The following is a 19,861-nucleotide window of genomic DNA, read 5'->3' on the forward strand; positions in this document are numbered from 1 at the left end:
TTAGCTAATAAATTTCAATCTTCTTTGATTTCAATTAGTTGGGGAGGTGTAAAGATACATCCATATTTCCAATAAACAGGTTCAAAACCCCCTGTAACTCTTCCTTTGGATACTTTTTAACCAGACTAGAATATTTTGTTTCCAAGTTTAAGTGTGCAGGTAAGAGAGCGTCTAGGTGGCACAGCTATAGCAGTTTCGGTAATAAAATCACTTAACAAAGGATAGGTCAAATTTTATTTGTATCAAGATGCAGGAAGTCAGTGAATGAAGGCACTATTGCTACCCACTCTGAGCTGAGCAACTCACAGTTACTTCAGGACTGCTTGGGTGACAGTGACCCCCTGATGCTGACAAGGGGAGAACACCAGTAGTAATTCATATATCAAATATCAGCAAAATGAACTCAGAGGTTTCCTGTTTTCTTCCTGCAACTCCTGGTTGCACGCACCCGGCTTTAGGAGCAGTAGAAAGCCATGGGGGAATTTTAATTAAAGGAGAAGCATTACCAGGTCTGTGATTTACAAGCATAGGTAACTAGTAAGAGACTGTCTAGAAAGGAGAGACCAGAGGCAAAAAAAGACGGCAGGAGGCTGGGGTCCAAGCTGGAGCAGCAGGAGGAAAGGGGGGAAGAATGGATTTGCGAGACATTTTGGAGACACACTTCACAGAAGTTTGGATGTGGGAGGATGGGGAAAAAGTCTAGAGGTGGCAAGGAAGCTGATAATGCCCTTCCCTGTGCAAGGAAGGAAGAGGGCAGGAATAAACATTACGCGTTCGGTTTCGGATGATCTGAACTTTCACCCATGTGTGGTATGAAGGTGATATTCCACAGTGTTAGAAGTAAAGATCTGGGCAAGCTGAAGCAAAGTCCGTTCCTTCCAAGTCTTATTTTTCAGCCCTCCACGCCTAGGTCCTTTGCCTTTTTGGAAAGTCATCGATTTCTTTGAGACTTTGAAGAAAGCCACTGGCCCCACTTCAGAAGGATAATGTACACACCCCAATATGAAATTGTACATGTGTTTATAGGGTCCCCAGCCCTGAGGTCCATCCACCACTCCAGATTGGAGATGTGCCCTAAGTGGCTCCCTTGCTGCCCTCCAAACCTGCCCTATTTCATTGTATGTGCCATTTCTCTGAGTCAGAGATAGTTTGCTAATTATAAGTCGCTTCCTATTTTAGAAATCCTGATGACTTATGGTCAAATGCTTGTGTTCATCATGCTGATTGAAGGACTGTAATTTTTAATGTCGGGTGAGAGACAGAGGAAGAATGGAGAAAAAGAGAAGAGGTCAATTCAAGGCTCTGTGATTTCTCTGGGTAAGCATTCGTACAGCTCAGATAGGATGGGGTGTCATGGGACACACACAGCGTCACCTGTGAATGATTCTTGCCTGATTAAAATGAATCTAATAAGAAGTCTAGAAAGACAAGTGAAATGACACCAGAAGAAAGCAATCTGCCAAATCCAGAATGTGAGCTATTCTACAGAACAAATGACCTAATCGCCTTAAAAAATAGCATGAAAACTTAAAAAGGGGGAGTGTCACGGAATAAAAGAGCCTTAAGAAATGTTAGCAATCAAAAGCAATAGGACTCTGTATAGTGGAAAATGTGAGAAATTAGAATACAAACTTAGAATTGGATGGTATTAAAAATAATATAGCTGGGTGTAATAATGGTGGTTATAGAAAAAGAACCTATTCTTTTTTTTTTTTTAGAATAACAAAAAATATTTTACTAAAACATAAGATTTACAGAAGTTTCCAGACAAGCCATACAAAATGGTCACAAGCTTTTTCTTGAAGGGAGGATTCTACACTTGACAGCAAAGTCACAATGTTATTAGTGAGGGTTGTGATGTTTGTTTAATGTTCCCATTTTGGTTCAAACAATCAAGCTTGTCCATCTACAGTGTCTAAATAAAGTTAGACTTGGCTAGAGAGCATATTCTAAAGAACTGGTTAGCTGCTTTTAACCAATGCAATTAGATCACCATAAAAAGGGGGAAAGGAGCCCATAAAATTAAAATAAAACTACCTTCCCCCCACCACCAAAAAAAAAAAATAATAATAAAGAAAAACACCCACACCCCTGCAGCTAACCCTGACAACTACCTTCATTCACAATGCTTTATACTCAAACCATGATGGGGAAATGAATAAAAGCAGAGAAGGGCCACTGCTTTTAAACGTTTCGCAACAATCCAGATGACACTTCTAGCCTCTGCTCATGCTTTACAACAGTGAATCAGGACAAGACATAGATTTGCTAATGTGCATTTAATCACCAAAGGACTGAAGATGTCTGGGCTTTTATTCTGTAATGTTTCTAAGACTGTGTCCATTAAATGCAAACAAAAAAGGAAGTCTTGGCAGAACAGGAGAAGTGATGCACACTTGATGATCGGATAGATTTAAATATTATTCATGGCATATAGCCTAGTTCATGCTCTAGCTGTTTCTATGGCTTGGGCTTCGTTGGTCTTCCACTGCTCCGCTACATCATTTGCTAACGGATCATCTGGATTGGGAGCACTTAACAAAGCCTGGATCGATAGCAACTGTGCGGATCTGCAGTGCTGGGGACCACTTATCTGTCAAAACGTCTAAACATATTCTTCCCAACTTGTCTACATTAGGATGATAAATTTTGGTCATGAAACGTACTTTAGGGGCTGCCATTGGGTATTCTTCTGGAAGGAATAGTTCAAGTTTAAAAGTCCCTCCCTCAAAGGGGGAATCCTGAGGGCCAGCAATGACCCCATGAAAATAACGGGCGTTGCTCTCATCTGGTTCTGCTTTAATGCCGGCAACTGGCTCTGCCAGCAAACGCTGGGTTTCCTTGATAATCCTGCGGGGCAGCCCGGCCATCTTGTCAGATCCCAAGTTCGGCCTCTGGTCTCAAAAGAACCTTTTCTTATCAATTAAGAGATACACACTGATGTATATGTGAGTGTGAGGACACAATATCTGGAATTTGCTTTAAAATAATCCAGAAAAAAAAAAAGAGGTGACAGATGAAACAAATTTGGCAAGATGTTTCTAACTGTTGAAACTGGATGATGGATATATGGGGGTTCATGATACTCTTATCTGTTTTCTTGTATGTTACAATTTCCCACAGTAAGTTTAGAAATAATTAAAAATATTTCTTTAAATGCATGGTTGTAAAATCTGGCTGATGATCAGAATCTGCTGGGCAGCTTTAAAAAAAAAAAAGAGAGACTCCAGGAGCTGCACAGTCCTTCGGCATTAATCTTCTATAGGTACACTTGTATTGGGTGGAAGAATGGGCCATTTATAATTTCCCAGGACACTGGTGCCACCAGTGCTCATGGCCAGCACAGTCATAGGTCACCTCTTATAAGATCTGACCCAGAAATCTTACACTCCTTCCTCCCCTCTGATTTCTTTCCTTCCTGTCTCTCTCTGCTCCTCCCCCTTGTCTTTTCTCTCTGTACTTCAGTAGGGCTGAGGGCAGGAAACTGCAGAGAAGCACAGGGAACAGGCACCGGCACGTCTTTCCTACTTCCCTCTGGGCCTCCATGCCTTCCCTGTTAAACCAGATGCCTTACCCTTAACAGTAAGTTCTCTTAATATCTATGGGTGAGAGATGTACCCCCAGCCCAGGTGTTCCTTGAAATAAAGTTGTTTGGGAAGTGTCGTCTTAATATTGGGGCCTTTTTCTTTCACCATTCGTAAACAGAAAACATCAAAATTTGTTCTTAAATAATTTACTTTTTAATCTTGACTTCTGTGAAAAGTTACATTTAAATTTAGGAAAACTTGAAGAAAGCCAATAGAGAGTCAACAGTTTTCTATCAGAGACAACTAAATGTGCAAATTTCAAATGTTTTCTATAATAAGTATAAATAATTCCATTTATTCACATTAAGAATGAAAATGTTGATACATATAAAATATTAAAATAGCAACTTTAAAAGAACTAAATGAAAACACTGAAGTTTATCTGAAATCTTTAGAAAGACATTATAAAGAGATCTGTCAAGGAAAAAGGCTTATGGTATCTCAAGGGGAAAACACATCACGTAGGACAAGTAAAGACTATGGAGAGTTAGTTATAGATTGCCAAAATTTTCAGGTCTTAAGTCCAGACCCCTCCCAAAAAAAAAAAAAAATAGCAGCCTTTACCTCTGGGGACAATGTGTTTCCCTTCTTTTTTCTCCTAGAACACAAGTATGAAAGTAACACAAAACACACAGAGAAACTGCAGGCCAAGGACAGAAAGAAATTTCCTCGTACTCATGGTTACAAGCTTGTGCTGTCCCAATGCTGAGGTGGCCACGAGGTCACTGCCCTGCACCCCAGCGCACAGCATGAACACAGCAAACAAAACCATCACCAAAGGCTCCACATTTCCCCGTGACCTTCTCCAATCTCATCCCTGCTCCTTCCCAATCGTCTCTCTAAGGAGGTAGGATACGCAGAAGCATCTATACGCTGTGGAGAACGGTTTCTCATCGGAGGGCTGGGAAGTGGCTCTGGCCAAAGTTTCACGAGGAAGCGTGAGAGTTTAATGGATTTATTTTCGATGCGACTTCTTCTTTCCAAAATGTGTGGAAAAGGTCGACTCCCCTACTGTGGTCAGGAGTTTGCTGTGTCTATAACATGACCAAGAGCCAGTATGTTATCTCAAGAAGACAGTATAGCAATTTCTGCAGACCAGAAGAAACAGCTTCACTTAAATAACCTTAAAGTTTGCAATAAAATAAATAAAGTGATTACACAGACACAAAAGTCTGCTGGTGGAGTTCACGTGGGCTGTGTCTACGAGTTGTGCTTGCCCCTACAACAACCAGAAAATAGGTTATTATTATCAGTCAGTCTTCTTACCTAAACTTCTAGGGCAGCAGCACAACGTAACAAACGAACAAAATTCCCTCACACGTAACCTAAGGGGCCATTATGTATGTATACAGGCGTATGCTCACCTCAGTTCAAGTTAACCTTTAGAAGTAAAGACAGTGATAACCAAAAGAGTTACACATCTGCCCACTGAGAATAGTCTGAGTTTTACAAGGTGCGTATCGTAAAGAGCAGCTGGTGTGCTTTTCACCGTGGACTTGTTCAGTCTCAGCGGCCTCAGCATCAGTGTGTGGACGGTTCTGCTTCTGCCGGGTCCGTGGGAAAGGAACGAGGCAGGGAGGGAAAAACCACGAACGACAGCACTCCGCGTCTGCCCGTTATCCCTGAGCTTCCTGAGCTTCCCGAACTTCCGGCACAGGGCTCGCCATCTCCGAGAACTGCTGATGGAGGGCAGGAGGACTGGCTCCGAGCTTCCCAGCCCGCCTGACCTGTGTCTTTCCCCTTTTCTCTAAAGATGAGGCAGCAGTCCTGGCACGCGTTCTGAGTCCATGAGGTTCCTGGCCGCCTGCTTGGAAGGAGAGGAGGAGGAGCTCTGGGCTGAAGCCCACACCACCTGCGGCCTGTCACACGCTTCAGATGCCAGGCCGGTGACCAAGAGCTTCTTTCCTCCCCTGCTCAGAGACACCCTGGGCCCGCCGTGCAGGGCCGGACCCTCGGGTGGCACCGGGGGCGCAGAGAGCACAGCACCATGCGGGCTAAGGCTCCAGGCCCCTCTGGGCCGGGGCTGGCCCCCTGGGTCAGGTTAGCCGTACATCTGCTTGAACTGAAAGCACTCGTTGCAGTAGCCGTTGCACTTGGCGTTGCCGAAGTGGTCACAGGCGGGGGCCCGGCAGCGCTGCGTGGGGGGCTCCTCAGGGACGGGCTCGGGCCGCCGGGCGCTGGTGCCCACGCGCTGGCCGAGGTGCTGGCACTCCATGCACAGCTCCTGGCTGCAGCAGGCCAGCACGTTCCTGCAGGTGGCCCGCGTGCACTTGGACCAAGGGGTGCTCTGGGTGGCTCGGGGCAAGTCTCGGTGCTGGCTCGCCCTCTGGGTGGAGAAAGCAGAGAGAACCACTGTCACATTCATTGTTCAGGGACCACACGGTGCCATCTCATCCGACGGTGTGGGTTCTACAAAGGGCTGGGTGTGGTGAAGGGCATCTGCCTGACCAAGGGACAGGGGGAGCCTCCAAGGACCTCTCCTCCCCATCCCATGAAAACAGACCTGGCCCCAGGGAGGCCCGGTGGAACCACCAACCCTAACACGGAGGCCGGCAAAGGCTGGCCCGACTCGCTTCCGTCTGGATTAATACTAAGGTGCCCTCATTTAGACCGATTCCCTACCACCCTCCAACCAGTAGGAGAGGCGTCTATCAATGAATGTTTGCTTTTCTTATATGCCAGTAAGTGGAGGCACCCGGGATGTTCTGCCTCTTCCTTCTATCTCATAATAAGAGGATTATTTAAGAAAGTCTGCACTTCTGCTACAAATCCAAGAAGTCTCTGATTGCCATTTGGCTTTTCGGAGGCTTTAATGGGTTTTATTCCACGGCTGGTTTTATTTGCTTCTTAAAATGAATCTAAAGTAAACTTAGGCCATGAAAATCAATAGGAACTGCTGCGCTTCCAGCCCTGGGGGCCAGGCTGACTTTTCCCCTGGTTTTTCCCTGGAACTCAGCAGGGAGGAAAGCCTGCTTATCACTCCGGCAAGGAGGCCGGGCCCACAGGAGAGGGAGAAGTCCCTCAAGATGTCTCACCAGGTGCTCTTCAGTCCTTTTCGCTTCATGAAATCTCTGATTCTGAGCTTCGATGAAACACTTCTGACAGTATCCTTCAAACACACTGCTTCCGAGGGCGCCGCATTCTCTGCCCAGGCAGGGGACAGTGTTCTGGAACCTGGAGGCCATGGGGCTGGCTTTCCCTGAGGCAGGGACAAAATCTACAAGAGAGCAGAGGCTCATCAGTAACACGTACAGTTCACCAAGCGGACAGATGCTGACATCAGAGAAACAGACAGGTTCCTAATACAGATTAGACCAGCTGCGCTCTACCTACGAGAGCAACCTTTCAGAAACCTAGCAAAATAACCAAGAGAAATAATACTAAAATAAAAACATCTTTGACTTTACAGATCTCTCCCTTTGGAACATGCCGCACTGGTCGGTCACAGTAACAGAACAAGCAGAGACATTAAGTGCCCGTCCTTCTTTCAAATTTGAGATTTCAAAAACCACAAATGGACTCTTACAACATCAGTGAAGGCCGCTCTCTTTCCAGCTACCGCTCATCAGGTTTTGAATTTTCCCTAGTATGCCAGAGTTTCAAAAGAAGTCTCGTTTAAATTCTACCTTACAAACACTACACCACATGACCTTATAAAAACAAATTCTCTGAACTCTACCCACAGGGCTCTTGTGGGTTTTGGAACATGCTGTTCTGTGCTTTTGCTTCCACGTGTGCCGGCAGAGCCACTGTGACTGTCCCCCCACGCAAGGCACACTCTACGCCACAGCCCCTTCCTGAAGGGGCTCCCTTCTTGAATTTCAGGGGCAAACTGCCTTCTACGTGGGGTTTTGAAACAGGGGTGAACCCCATCCTCTCACTCACGTTTATTTTCTCTGTACTCGATGAAACACAGCGTGCAAAAGCCTTTGTTCTCTGGAGTCCCAAAGTACATGCAGCCCGCTTTCCTGCACTTGCTGGTCCCCGTCCTGTCCCCTGGAGTCCGTGCGGCCGGGGAGCGGCGGCCAGAGGGAGCCTCGGGCCCGGCTCTGCGGCAGGCGTGCGGGGAGAGGCTCTGTGCGAGCTGTGAGGGGTCAGACTTGGAGCGCTGGTGGCAGGAGAGGGGGCTGCTGGAGCTGAGGTTCGGGGCGGGCTCGGCTGTAGTCCTTTTAAAGCAAGCACTGCAGATCCCATTAAACGTCCTGGTGACGTCCTGGAGGCAGGCTCGGCACTTGCCGGGGTCGAGATGCTGCGCGGGGTCCGAGCGGTGGCCCGCGGGAAGCTGCCGGGCGTTGTGGCATCGCTCGCAGAAGCCATTGTGCTGCACGTTGAGGGTGAAAGGGCAGCCGGGGCTCCTGCACTTCATGGCCGTGGTCTCGCTGAACAGGAAGAGACTGGGTGCTGTCGGAGGGGCTGAGTGGGGACCCCCGGCGGGCTCCTCGGGGCTCCAGGCCTCCCCCCGGGAGGCCCCGAGCACCAGGCGGGGCAGCGCCTCAGGGCCCGGCTTGGAGCTGGGCTTTGGGGCTTTGGTTTGTTTCTTTTGCCGCCTCTCCGAGCACTCGTGGCACAAAGGCTGGGTGTTCACGGACATGAAGAAAGGGCAGTTGGGTGTTTCGCATTTGATGTCCATGAGAGAAAGCTGGGGGACGGAAGGTTCCAAAGGATTCTGGGGGTGCGTGTCTCTCCGCCCCTGCTCATTGTTTTCCTGCCACTTCTTGTACTCGTGCTGGACAAGTTCAAAGTAGTCATCTACCAGGTTTATTTCTTTGGGTAAGTTAGCTTCATCCAACCTAAAGACCAAAAGGAAAAACATGAGACTACACACATACACACACACACACGATTTTACACCACTAGATCATAGAGCAAACTTTTAAAATGTGGGCTGTGGTGATAACTTCATAACCATTCACTGAAATGCAGCCTATGACGAAGACTTTGCACCTCTAACGTAACACAGTCCAATACTGTTGAGAAGACGTCATTATTTTGAGAATCAGTCTTATTTAATTAATTTTGGTCCACCCCAAATTATATAGATAATTCTAAAGAAAGGGCTACTCAGGGGCTGCTTCTACACTTAATTACCCTCTTCCTCTTTGAAAAAGTCACTTTTACTTTCTAACTTCTCAGAGATCAAATTTCCAGTGAAACATTATTCAGGGTATTCATTTGCGATGAGCTTACTTTAGAGTACAAACTACCTTGTAATGTGTTCTGTATTTTGCTTTATTAATTTATTTTATTAATTTTAAACGTGCACCTGGTCTCTATTGGCGGTAACTGCCACGAGCAGTAACTAAGAGGCGGACACAGCATCAGGCACTACCTACTGACTTCTGACTCTGTAATTTGTTCATCTCCACTCTGAGAAACCGATTCTCTTAGGCCTTCTCGGTCTTGTGCATTTCAAGTTCTAGGAAATAGGCATCTCTTTATCATCAAGCCAGTGTTTACAATTTTGATATCTGTACAACCTGCACTCTGGCTCTCTCCTCCCCACCCCATGCGGCAAAGTCACGTGCCTGCCACATAAACACATTCTACAGCCCAGTCTGTGTCTGGTGTGTCTGCCTTACCCAGAAGCCAGGAGAATGAGTGTTTTGTTTCTAAGAATTTTCGCTTGCTAGTCTAGCACTAGGGCAATTAAAAAAAAAACAACCCATCCTTGATGTGAACGCACTTTTTAAAGCCACAGGGCTGACGCTCAGCATCCAGATATGCAGAAAAATCATTTTGGATAAATTACTTGTTCCCATTTGAAACCCAAGTTAGTGCTACCTGAAGTGATTGTCTCTGACTCACACACAAGCCCCTAAACTTGTTTCACGCTGGAGGAAACCAGCTTCAAATAACTTTACTGTTGGTCTTTGGGGTAGCAGCAGCTTAAAGATGACAAAGGATAGAGCAAAAAACAAACTGCTTACTTCGCAGCGTTAATTAAATGGGTGGTGCCATGGTCCCAGCCTTGAACAGGGATTTCTATCACCATCAAGTACTCTTTCAGGAGCTTTTCCTTCATCTCATTTTCAGGATCTGTCAAAAAGTGAACTTTTAAGTCTTCGAATCTTCCTCTCTCTCTGTTAACAAGTGGAACAGCTCGGATTTCTGAGGGAAAAAAATAACACATCAGCAAAATATGATTCTACTAAATGAGATTATGTGTAAAGCCATATATATAACGACTACATTTTGAAAATGCAGAAAGGATACAACTACAGAGTGGAAAAGTATTATCTAGCCACAAAATCAAATAGGGAAACAAACTGTGCTAAACTCTAATAAAAAACACACGGTTGGGACTTCCCTGATGGTGCAGTGGATGAAAATCCGCCTGCCAATGCAGGGGACACGGGTTCGAGTCCTGGTCTGGGAAGATCCCACATGCTGGCAGAGCAACTAAGCCCGTGCGCCACAACTACTGAGCTTGCACTCTAGAGCCTGGGAGCCACAACTACTGAGCCCATGCACCTACAGCCCGTGCTCCACAACAAGAGAAGCCACCACAATGAGAAGCCCGCGCACCGCAACGAAGACCCAATGCAGCCAAAAATAAATAAAATTAAAAAAACCCAAAAAACCAAAAAAACCCTACACGGTTTCCAGGAAGCCCACAGCATATTAAGCAGCCTGGAGACAGTAGGTCTTATTGGTTAAATCCCACACTCAGAACCAGACCGACCTGGGTTCGAGTCCCGACTTTGCTACCATCCATCTCTGTGACATCAGGTAAGTTATTTAACTTCTCTGAGCTTCAAGTGCCTCATCTGTACTATAAGGCTATCGCATCCACAGGGATGCTGTGAAGATGAAGTGAAATAAAATAATGTACCTAAGCCTTTGTAAAGTGCCTTATTAGTTCCTCATTAAGCTATTACAATAATAGCTAACCTGCCAGACATTTACCTGCCTCATGCCAGGCACTGTATTATGGGCTAATTAAGAAATGGCAGCAGTAACATACATTGTCTCCTACTTGCCACTAACGTGCTGAAAGTACTTCCCAAACTATAGACAAAAAGTTGCGGGCACATTACGATGACTGCTATTGCATCACTGTTGCTAAACAACTGACAGAACACTGTATTTAAATAAAACTAATATACTTAAATGAGACTTTCAATAAGGAGCAAAAAAGCAAACCCTGACGTTCAGGAGGAACGGGGTGTACCAGTATCTACCAGCAAGTACAAATGTGAATAGATGCTCAGTTTTCTCACCAGGTCCACTGTCCTTCATGGTCACCAGGGGTACAAAGTGTTGGCTGTCGTAGCCGAGAATGATGGGGTATCTGTAGCATTCCTGCGCAGGCCAATGGAGAGGCAAGTAAATTCCGCCCACCTTCAAAGGAGCAAAATTGGAACCCGATTCCAAACTTCTCAGCATTTTGTCTGTTTAAGGAAACAGAAAGAAACGATAAGGCCCTCCGTGGCTTTCATCAGATTCCATTCAACTATGGTCTCCTGTAACTTTGGTAGCATGGGTTTTGCTAAGAGGTAAAGCACTAAAGCTGAAAAGCACTTAAATACAGGTAAGCCCTCAGTAGGCATCTCACCTGAAATGACAATGATCGGCCTTCTGAGGATGTTGCAAAGGACAAATATGTGTATTTCTTCCAGTGAATTATACTGAAGTCCACTGCGGGCCACTGGTATGTCCGTGGATGCCATTTTGACAAGGCTGTCCCATTCATCAGTCCAATTCTAAGGCGACAGAAAAGAAATCATTGAATGTACTCTGCACTAAAAAACAATTCTGGCTTCACTCTATAATTAATCACTTGTATCACTCAGCTTACTTTTACCCTTTCTTGAAATTATCATTTAAACGATCACCCTTTTGTCCCCACTTTGGTTTTCTTCCCTTACTTTTTTCCACTACAAGGCAAACTCAAAAGTAGGGGAGGATGGGGACAGCACCTGCTTTCAAAAAAATCCCTGATGAGGCATGTCAACGCTCCTCATCCAAATGTGCACAAAAATCCCAAACTTGTGACTGAAAATGGGGAGGCACCCGTCTGAATTTGATTGGCTGGCTCAGTAAAGCATGAGAAGGGCAATCAAACTGAAAAACAACTAAAACGCCACAGGGAAGCCCAAGATCAGAAAGATCATTCTAAAATGACTCCCCAGCTGGGAAGCTGCTGCCCTGGAGCCTCCCAGCAGTGACAAGAGCCTCAGGTCCATCCCACAGGAGGTTTCTGGTGTTTTCCATTGACTCTACTTTGCCAAGTTCATGTGACCCGGCAAATCACATGCTTCTTGAGAGCAGGGACTGGCCGAAGATACTGTTTTGCCACCATGGAGCTCTGTCAATAGATGCTTGATGAGGAAACACAACATACCCGGGTATCGTAGCAAAGCCCCGTTTCCACGAATTCCTGAGACTTAAGAGACTCCAGCTGCCAGCGGAACTTAAAGTTGCGGGTGTCCGTCTCCTTGAGGGTGCTGAAGAGCGCCTTTCTCAGGACCAAGTCTGTGTCCTGAACACCCCACATGTACTGGGAAGCAGCGTGCATGAGGCAGTTTCCGTCACCTGAGGACAGAAGGGAAGCAAATTCAAGCAATCTACATCTAAGGCCTAGCAGGGGTTTACAGAATAAACTAGCCTTACGGCTACCATGCGGGGACCCAATAGCGCTTGTGAGAAACGCCAGTGGTTTAATGTCTTAGTCGAAGGGCCAACTGCTAACATTTCACAAGGTGATGACAGCTTTAACGAAAAAAAAATATATCATTCTTTTAACTCTTATTTTTAATGAATGATACTAACAGAGCCAAGGAACCAGGGACCGAGAGTCAGGAGCCCTTGGTTCCAGCCTGGCTCCGCCCTAACTAGTTTAGGTGACCTTGCGGGGAAATTCCTTAGCGTCTGAGTATTTTTCCTCTTTGGAAATGAGGACATTGGATTATGATCTCTGAAGTCTATTCCTTTCTAACATGCCTTGATTTTCTGGCTAAGACGCTGGCACTATTGCTCTCTGACTCTGAGAGAGAACCCCCAGGGTAACATGCTCAAACCAGGAAGCTGGTCTGGCTCCATTTACTAGACAGGGACGGTCTGCCCATGACTCAGCGGTACATGACTTGACCATCCCACCACAGCCTTTGGGGCCTGGGAGCTTCCTCTCCTGGTCTGTAAAGTGGGATTGAGAAGACTGACTTACCTACTGCCTGCCCACCTCACCCCCAGAAATGCCTTGTGTGAACCCGCCGGTTAGCAATTAGAGTCCTTTTTCAGAGTTAAAGAGGGCCTCGATGTCTACATTTGAAAATAATTCAGTGTTTAGGGCTGGCACTTGAAGAATTTTGAGCCTTTTGAGATAAGGATAGGTCTAATTTTATTCTATCACTTTGTTACTTTTATAGGTTAAAATCCACAATTCACGAGACTGCATTGCTTTTTGAACTCCAAAGAATAAACATTTTGGAGGTCTGTTTAATATTAAAAAAGTTAACTCCTTGGTCTCTTTTGGGAAATGCATAATTGTTTTTATAAAGAAAAGTTCAATCGTGTTCTTACATTGTTCTATGGGGCAATAAAGCTATTTGAAATTTTATCAAATCTTAATTATAGTCAACTGTAAACAACAACAACAACAAAAAACCCTCAAAAATATATCCGCAGCCAGTATCCGTTCAATTTACACACTTAGAAAAACTAGCTAAATAAACATTCAAACAAATGAACCAAAAAGATCGCTCAAGGCCTGTGTCTTGGCAGAAATGTAGCAACAACTGCATTCTGTTGAAATTTCCCCTTTGCAAAATCTAGAGCAAAGATAAGGCTTTTTTTCTTCTTGTGCTTACTTTCAGTTCTTTATTGAGATGCACCAGCATAAAATTCCCTAAGTAACATCTGGAATTCCCCAGCGCTAAGTTATTTGACTAGCAATTGAGCAACAGCTATTGTACTTTTTGTTCTGGTGTGTAGACATTTAAAGTGCGAAGTGCACCCTGGACTTTCCAAGTGGGTGTGGTCAGGGTGAGCTGGAATAGGGCTACTCATTATACAAGTGAAATCGCTGCAGCCAATAGACGTTGGAATTTTTCACATGAAGTTTCAATTTTATGCCACCTACTCCCTTCCTCATTCACCACAGTCTCATATCCTCAAATGCAAACTTGTGAATCACCCCCTCCCCAAACAGACCATTGACTTTGTAGAGCCCTCCTATAGGGGGAAGGCTTAAAAAAAAAGTGCTAATAAAAATCAGAGAGGAAAAGTCATTTGCTTCCTTCCTTCCCCTAAATATCTTTTCTTCCTTTTCCAGAATTCTAAAGAATTTTTTTGCAAGTGGTGAAATAAAAGGATTCTGAGCCTAAAAATCCTTACTTCTCAGAAAATGGTATCAGAATGCACTTGCTTTTGTAGTTTTGTTTGTAGCGTGAATCCTTGATTTAAATGACCTATCTTTGCAAAACAAGTATTTACTTTTTATATTCCATTTTTTCTCTTAAGGAACCAGAGCAAGTTAACCCTAAAATCTCAGTTCAGTTCATAATAATATGGTTTTTCTCTTTCTACCACATTTCTAATTTGGTAGAATCTCTTCTTTCCAACTCTCCCACCTCTTTTTGTAACCAAATGGGAGAGAGTTAAAACCACAAACTGTCAGGAACATAAACCCCCTGATGATGACTTAACGTAATTACCTACTTCTAAGCATCACTTGACTTAATGCCAAGAACAACGTAAACACTACATAGCCCCAGTTTTCTTTCTATGTTTCTAAGAATCTATGCTTCAAAAATAAAAGCAAGATGTTGAGGTGATGCTAACTCCCAGAACCAAAGGAAAAAAATATGTCCCGCAATCGTGCCAAGTCACCCAAGTCAAAAATGGCCAAAGTGAATGTACCAATTTATTTAAGTTGATGTTCTTATCATCTCACTGTCAACAAGGATATACTAATTTTGCCCTTCGACATATTATTTTGATCGGGATGGTTTAGGATTGTCACTGATCTAAGGACAGGAGCCTTTTGAGAAAAAGGCCTTACTTAAGACCATAAGCAGTCTACTTGCTTCTTGTAATAATTCGCTACATTTATAAAGTAGAATTTTGTATCTGCATGAAACAGTATGTTCGAATGTTTCTGTGATGTGCATACTCTTGCTCAATGGAAATAAATAAAAAACAAAACAGTAAAGCTTAGAACAGGAAGCACCTACTAGTCATAAACGGCCATTGGGTAGACAGTCACAGACAGCAAGAAATGCAGTACGGTACTAGGAATCCCTAAAAAAACATGAAGTAGAGGTCTAAAACCTGCGCTAAAAATCTCAAGTATCTTTCTAGTTCATATCATGGGATTGTCGGCAACAGAACCCAGGTAAGGGAGGAGCTGACAACAGTCACTGGTTAACCCATAAAATGTCACTGATTCAAGAAGTGTAAGGCCATCATCACAAGCATTTTCTAATGACAGTGGGAAACGCTACCAGTTTTCACACAATGCTTTCCTTTTGAACTTAAAGCCTTTTGATATTTCCATTACTGGCTAAGGAAGGGTATTTCACAGATGATTAAACAGTTGCAAGAATTACATACAGAAGTCATACATACATACCGTACACATATACTTAATAGGTGCATGGTGTCTAGAAATGCATTCTTAAAGCCTCAGTGCGCTCTGCTGTCTAACATACACTAGAAAATATCCTTAATTAAAATATCCACAAAACAAGCTTGCTTTCGTTACGTGCCCCTTATAGAATCTCTCTACTAAGGTACCTACGGCCTTAAGAGATTCGATTTGTACTGGTGCTATTACCTTCTAAGAAATGGGCACCCAGCCCGGTGGGAGCCACCCCAGCCCCCAGACAAAAGCACGTCTTACCATTTGTTTTCAGCGCCACAAGCTTCCTGACTTCTTGACACCAGTTGAGCTTCTTCTGGCTTTCCAGGGAGGCCTGGATGTTTCTGTCGATGAGAGCATTGTGGATGATCTCCCGAAACTGTGGACAAAACTGGCAAGTTCTGAACATTTCCAGTGTGTACCGGTGCATGGATTTAAAATGGTGAATGATTCCATTGGTAGGTTTAAAAATATCTTCTGGAGTTCTCTCTCTTATCTTCACAGCTTTCCGCATATTGCTCAAATACAAAGCCAGAGGAAGGAGTTGCTCAGCCATGGTGCTCTCCAACACCTGAAGAGGAGGGAAAGAAAACCCCATGCCGTTAGCTCGGCTTTGATATGACTCCTATATACCTGCCTGCAGGAAACCCCAGTGTTTGATCTTGTCATTACCCTAAGCGGTAGGCAAAAGATCTTAGTCACCTCTACTCCCAGGATACTAGCTGGCCCCAAAGATGAACTCACACCGGACTGTTTTAAGTTACATCACTTTTAAAGATTAGTCTAAACAAGAGAAGGAAGGCGGGGAGTGGGCAACGAGGAGGAGGGGAATAACCCATGTTTTCAGTAACATTGGTCAGGGAGCCAAGCCTGTCTGTCAGCAACAGGTATGGTGCCTCGTAACCGACTGAAAATCCCACTTCATCCTGATGCCGCTCTGGGGCAGCCACTGGATTTTAGGTGCCCTGAATGCCAGTTACAGGCACAATGTAGTCCTGACAAGTCTGGCTCCTTTCCTAACAGCACCACCGAGCAACCCTTGCTCTTAGGCAAAGTCTTGATTTACCTCTTTCAAGCACTCCCTCCCTATACTGGAAAGACAATAAATATTTTGTGAAAAATCCTGCAATTTTATGCTGCCACCTAGGCTGTTGATTGGACTTTTCTCTTTAGTCTCCAAAAGAAATATTTATAAAGCGTTTACTTGTAAAATGTATTATAATATACAAAGAGTTAAACTGAATGTTTTATAACCAACAAAAAAGCTTACTCCCAGCAAGATGTTTTGCAATTTTAAGAGCAAACAGTCAGCGGTCTTTCAGAACCTCTCCACTGAACTTAACAACATCAGAATAAAAAATAGAATAATAATAACAACAACAATAATAGAATAGCAAATTCTATACTTCCAAGAGCAGATATTGGAAGTACAGAATTATATTCTATATAATCACAGAATTAACTGTATTACTTCAACTCAATCGTCAACCAAATTTTATTATCGTCCTCCAGGTACCAACACTCAGGTGGATTTCGCACCCTGTCTTCACCCTGAAATCTTCAAGCACAATCAACTGGTGGAAAGAAATAAAAGTCTGGAAGCAGACAAGGAAAGAAGTTTCAGCCAGAGGGACCACTCAGGACAAATGAAAGAGGAGGGGGGCAAACCCCAGCATCTCCAACCCATGCCAACAGCATGGAATGATGGAATGATGTAACGTGGGATCTTTACAGAGCAGAGCTTTGTGGAGAGCCAGCTCACATTTGCTGGCCCTTAGTAGGGTACCTTGCCATCCATCCTAATTTCCAAAATGAAGACAAAGACATTTTCAGAGCATGAAGAGAGCCCCTAGGAAGTTTCACTGCATTTGTTAATCCCACTCCTGTGTCATACTCTTTACCAGGGCAAGCCTCTAGCTGAGAAAGAAGTTAAACCAATGTAAGAGGGAGAAGAAACCTAGATTACAGAGAAGCCAGTCCTGGTGGGTCTCAGCTCTCTCAAAGCCATTGATAAAATGGTCTAAATTCTCATGGCCCGCTCCAAGGAGAGAGGTAGACTAGAAGACTCTGAGGTTGCTTCTAGAGGTGGTAGATTTAGCTCCGGATTCCTTATCTGATAGCTGGATGATGCCTGGAAGAAGTCATTCTCTGGGTCAAATGGTAATCTCTGCTTTGATGTCAGATATTCCTTGCAGGTGGATTTGGGCAAAATCATGGCAGGACCACAGACACAATGAAGGGACAAAAATATCACACACACTTCCCCTTGGTGGCATGGCAAATGCCTCTTTCACGATGTCATTCATTTGTCCATCCATCACTCAACAAGCACTGCCTGACCACATACTTCTACTGCCTGACCATCAGCTTGATGCTGAGGCTAAAGATAAAGACAACCTTATTCCCCGGCTTGAAATCACATGACCCCTCAGTCTCCATCTACGGCAACTGCAGTACTGGTCCTGCTCAGGTAGGTCCCACACCATCCAGGGGCAGGGCTTTGCTGAGAAGCCCGGTCTTCCAACACCCGCCCCTTGCTAATCTCAGGACACCACTCCTGTGGTTGCAGTGCCTGCTTCTCTCACAAGGAAACAGACAGGCAAGAGGAAGATTTGAAACAAGCTAGTTGTAGCCTCTTTTTGCTTTTTTGACTCTTCTATTATCTTCTTCTTGACCTAAGATCTTTCAGCAAAATTCTCAAATAGTGAGAGCTGGAACCATAGGCAAGACATGCAAATGTCAACATTTGATAGCCCGGAGTCACCTCACTCATAGGTTCAGCCTCGCACGGCCTGTAGAATTGCCTCCTTAAAAGAAATCAAAACCCACTGCCCAACTGCCCAGGACTTGGACTTCTCCACACTTAAGATTAAAGAATAATCTGACCAGTGATAAAGAATTTCTGAGGTATGATTGCAATGTCTTTATATGCAAAGACATACAATGTTACCCATAACACTTCTTTCATGTTTGTTACGTCATTGGCTTTTTATCAACAAATACCGACTTTTTAGAAAGTACCCCTCCAAAAATTCAAAAATTGTACAAAGAATTGGAAAACAATAAAAAATAAAGAAGCACTTTAGACCACCGAGACTGAAGCAGTAACTGGCTGTTTAATACTCTGGGACATTAGGGCTGTGGTCCAGAGGACCCTGAAACACTGGTTCTCTCAGAAGGCTGCCCTGAGATACTTGACCAGAGCGGCTTTCCAAGGAAAGAAGATCAGAGGCAGGGAGAACTGAAAACAAAGCGGTCTCAACAAGTTCTGAGCTCCTTCCTTACTTAATACCACGGCTTTCCTGAAAGGCCAGGTGGCAGGATGTGGGACGACCCCGGCTGACAAAGACAGTCTGACTGGGGGATAGGGGCCTGCAGATGCTCTAAACTGGAGCCCCCAAAGGCAGGCCGACCACCCACTGCTACACGCATACTTCTCTGACACTGCTTAACTCTCAGTGTCTGCAAGCCGTCCCCGGGAAGTTGAGCTGACCTGGCTCCCCGCCCCCTGGGTTTTGCTGCCCCTGAGACATCCCACACCTTTGGGCTGGTGCTACAACAATCTGGAAAGAGGCCACAGCAGTTTGCAAGGGCTACGTAGCCGTAAGCATGCAGAGCTTGATTCCAAAAAAGACAAGCCAAAGAGCAAAGCACCAATGACTACCCGCGACCAAGCGGCCCCGGGGGCGACTCTCCCCGCAGGCAGCTGCCTTTCAAGTTCTCTGCATTATCTGCAAGAAACAGCTGGCTGGATCCTTGAATCCCGGCTGTCACCCCAACATCTGGCGCGGCCCCCTCAACTCTCAGCAGCTCAGAACCTACAACGGGTACAAACGGCGAACAAACTCCCCTCTGGAACCGCTGCAAAACCAAGGCCAGGTCGACGGGGCCAGCCCGCGGGTCGCTGCCAAATTCGCACCCGCAGCCCTTGCCCGGGGGAGACGGCACAGGGACGCGGGGGTTACCTCTTCGGGACACGCGACCCTCTGCAGAAACGCCAAGTCCAGGTCAGGACAGGCGTGCGCAGCCGGCTGTGGTCACGGTCGGGGTCGGGGCCAGGTGGAGGCGGCGCCCCATGGACGCCCTGCTCGGGGTTAGTTCGCGGGCCGCGCCGGCCGGGGGTGCGAATCTCTTCTGCCGCCGCAGTTTCCCCGGCGGCCGCTCTTGCCGCTCCGCCCCCGCGGCCCCTAGCTCGTTGCACTTGGCCGCCGCCAAGGCTGCAGACTGCCAGTTCTCTTTTTTCCCTTTCTGTTTTACCGCCCGCGGACAGCCGGGGATTTCCACCCAGGGACTTTCCAGTCACGTGACGCGGGCCGGGCGCCCGGAGCCGGTGGTCTCCTGCCGCTAGGGGGCGCAGGAGACGCGGGAGGCCCGATGCGCTCCGCCCCGCCCCGTCCCCGCCCCGCCCCGCCTCGCCAGACGCCCGAGAAACTCCTGCGCCCCGCCCCGGGGTGTCCCCGCGTGAGTCACCTGGGCATTTCGGAAGCTGGACTCAACGTCACATCCATGTGGAAATCGCAGTGATGGGAACTGGAAATGAAATAGGTTCTTTTTCTCAGCCGTTTTTCTGCAGAAAATCATCAGCTGTGGAGAACAGAAGGGAAATCATAAAGAAAGAAAACCCTAAAAACCACCACAGGCCTGCGCTGGGTTTGCAAAGCTTGGACTGCGCACGTGATGAGCTCGTAGGGGA

At 45.7% G+C, this 19,861-nt stretch overlaps 1 protein-coding gene and 1 pseudogene across 1 annotated transcript; both read right to left on the minus strand.

Moving 5' to 3' along the window:
- Positions 1-2,398: 2,398 nt before the first annotated feature.
- Positions 2,399-2,897, minus strand: LOC133102372 (ubiquitin-conjugating enzyme E2 N-like; annotated as a pseudogene).
- A 1,027-nt stretch (positions 2,898-3,924) lies between these two features.
- Positions 3,925-19,221, minus strand: TNFAIP3 (TNF alpha induced protein 3). The gene is made up of 9 exons (XM_061207378.1): positions 19,134-19,221; positions 15,430-15,739; positions 11,932-12,122; positions 11,143-11,290; positions 10,808-10,978; positions 9,515-9,695; positions 7,473-8,377; positions 6,623-6,804; positions 3,925-5,913 (listed from the first exon to the last, which is right to left on the minus strand). The coding sequence occupies exons 2-9, from the start codon at positions 15,722-15,724 to the stop codon at positions 5,629-5,631; spliced, it is 2,358 nt and encodes a 785-aa protein (XP_061063361.1). The 5' UTR covers positions 15,725-15,739; positions 19,134-19,221; the 3' UTR covers positions 3,925-5,628.
- Positions 19,222-19,861: the final 640 nt, after the last annotated feature.

Source organism: Eubalaena glacialis, chromosome 12 (assembly GCF_028564815.1).
Source record: "Eubalaena glacialis isolate mEubGla1 chromosome 12, mEubGla1.1.hap2.+ XY, whole genome shotgun sequence".
NCBI lineage: Eukaryota > Metazoa > Chordata > Mammalia > Artiodactyla > Balaenidae > Eubalaena > Eubalaena glacialis.

Coding starts and splice junctions, on each gene's coding strand:
- TNFAIP3 (XM_061207378.1), bottom strand. CDS start 15,724: ATGGCTGAGCAACTCCTTCCTCTGGCTTTGTATTTGAGCAATATGCGG. Junction 10,979..11,142: donor GCCGATCATTGTCATTTCAG/GTGAGATGCCTA, acceptor TTCCTTAAACAG/ACAAAATGCTGAGAAGTTTG. Junction 6,805..7,472: donor CGAGTACAGAGAAAATAAAC/GTGAGTGAGAGG, acceptor GCTCTCTTGTAG/ATTTTGTCCCTGCCTCAGGG.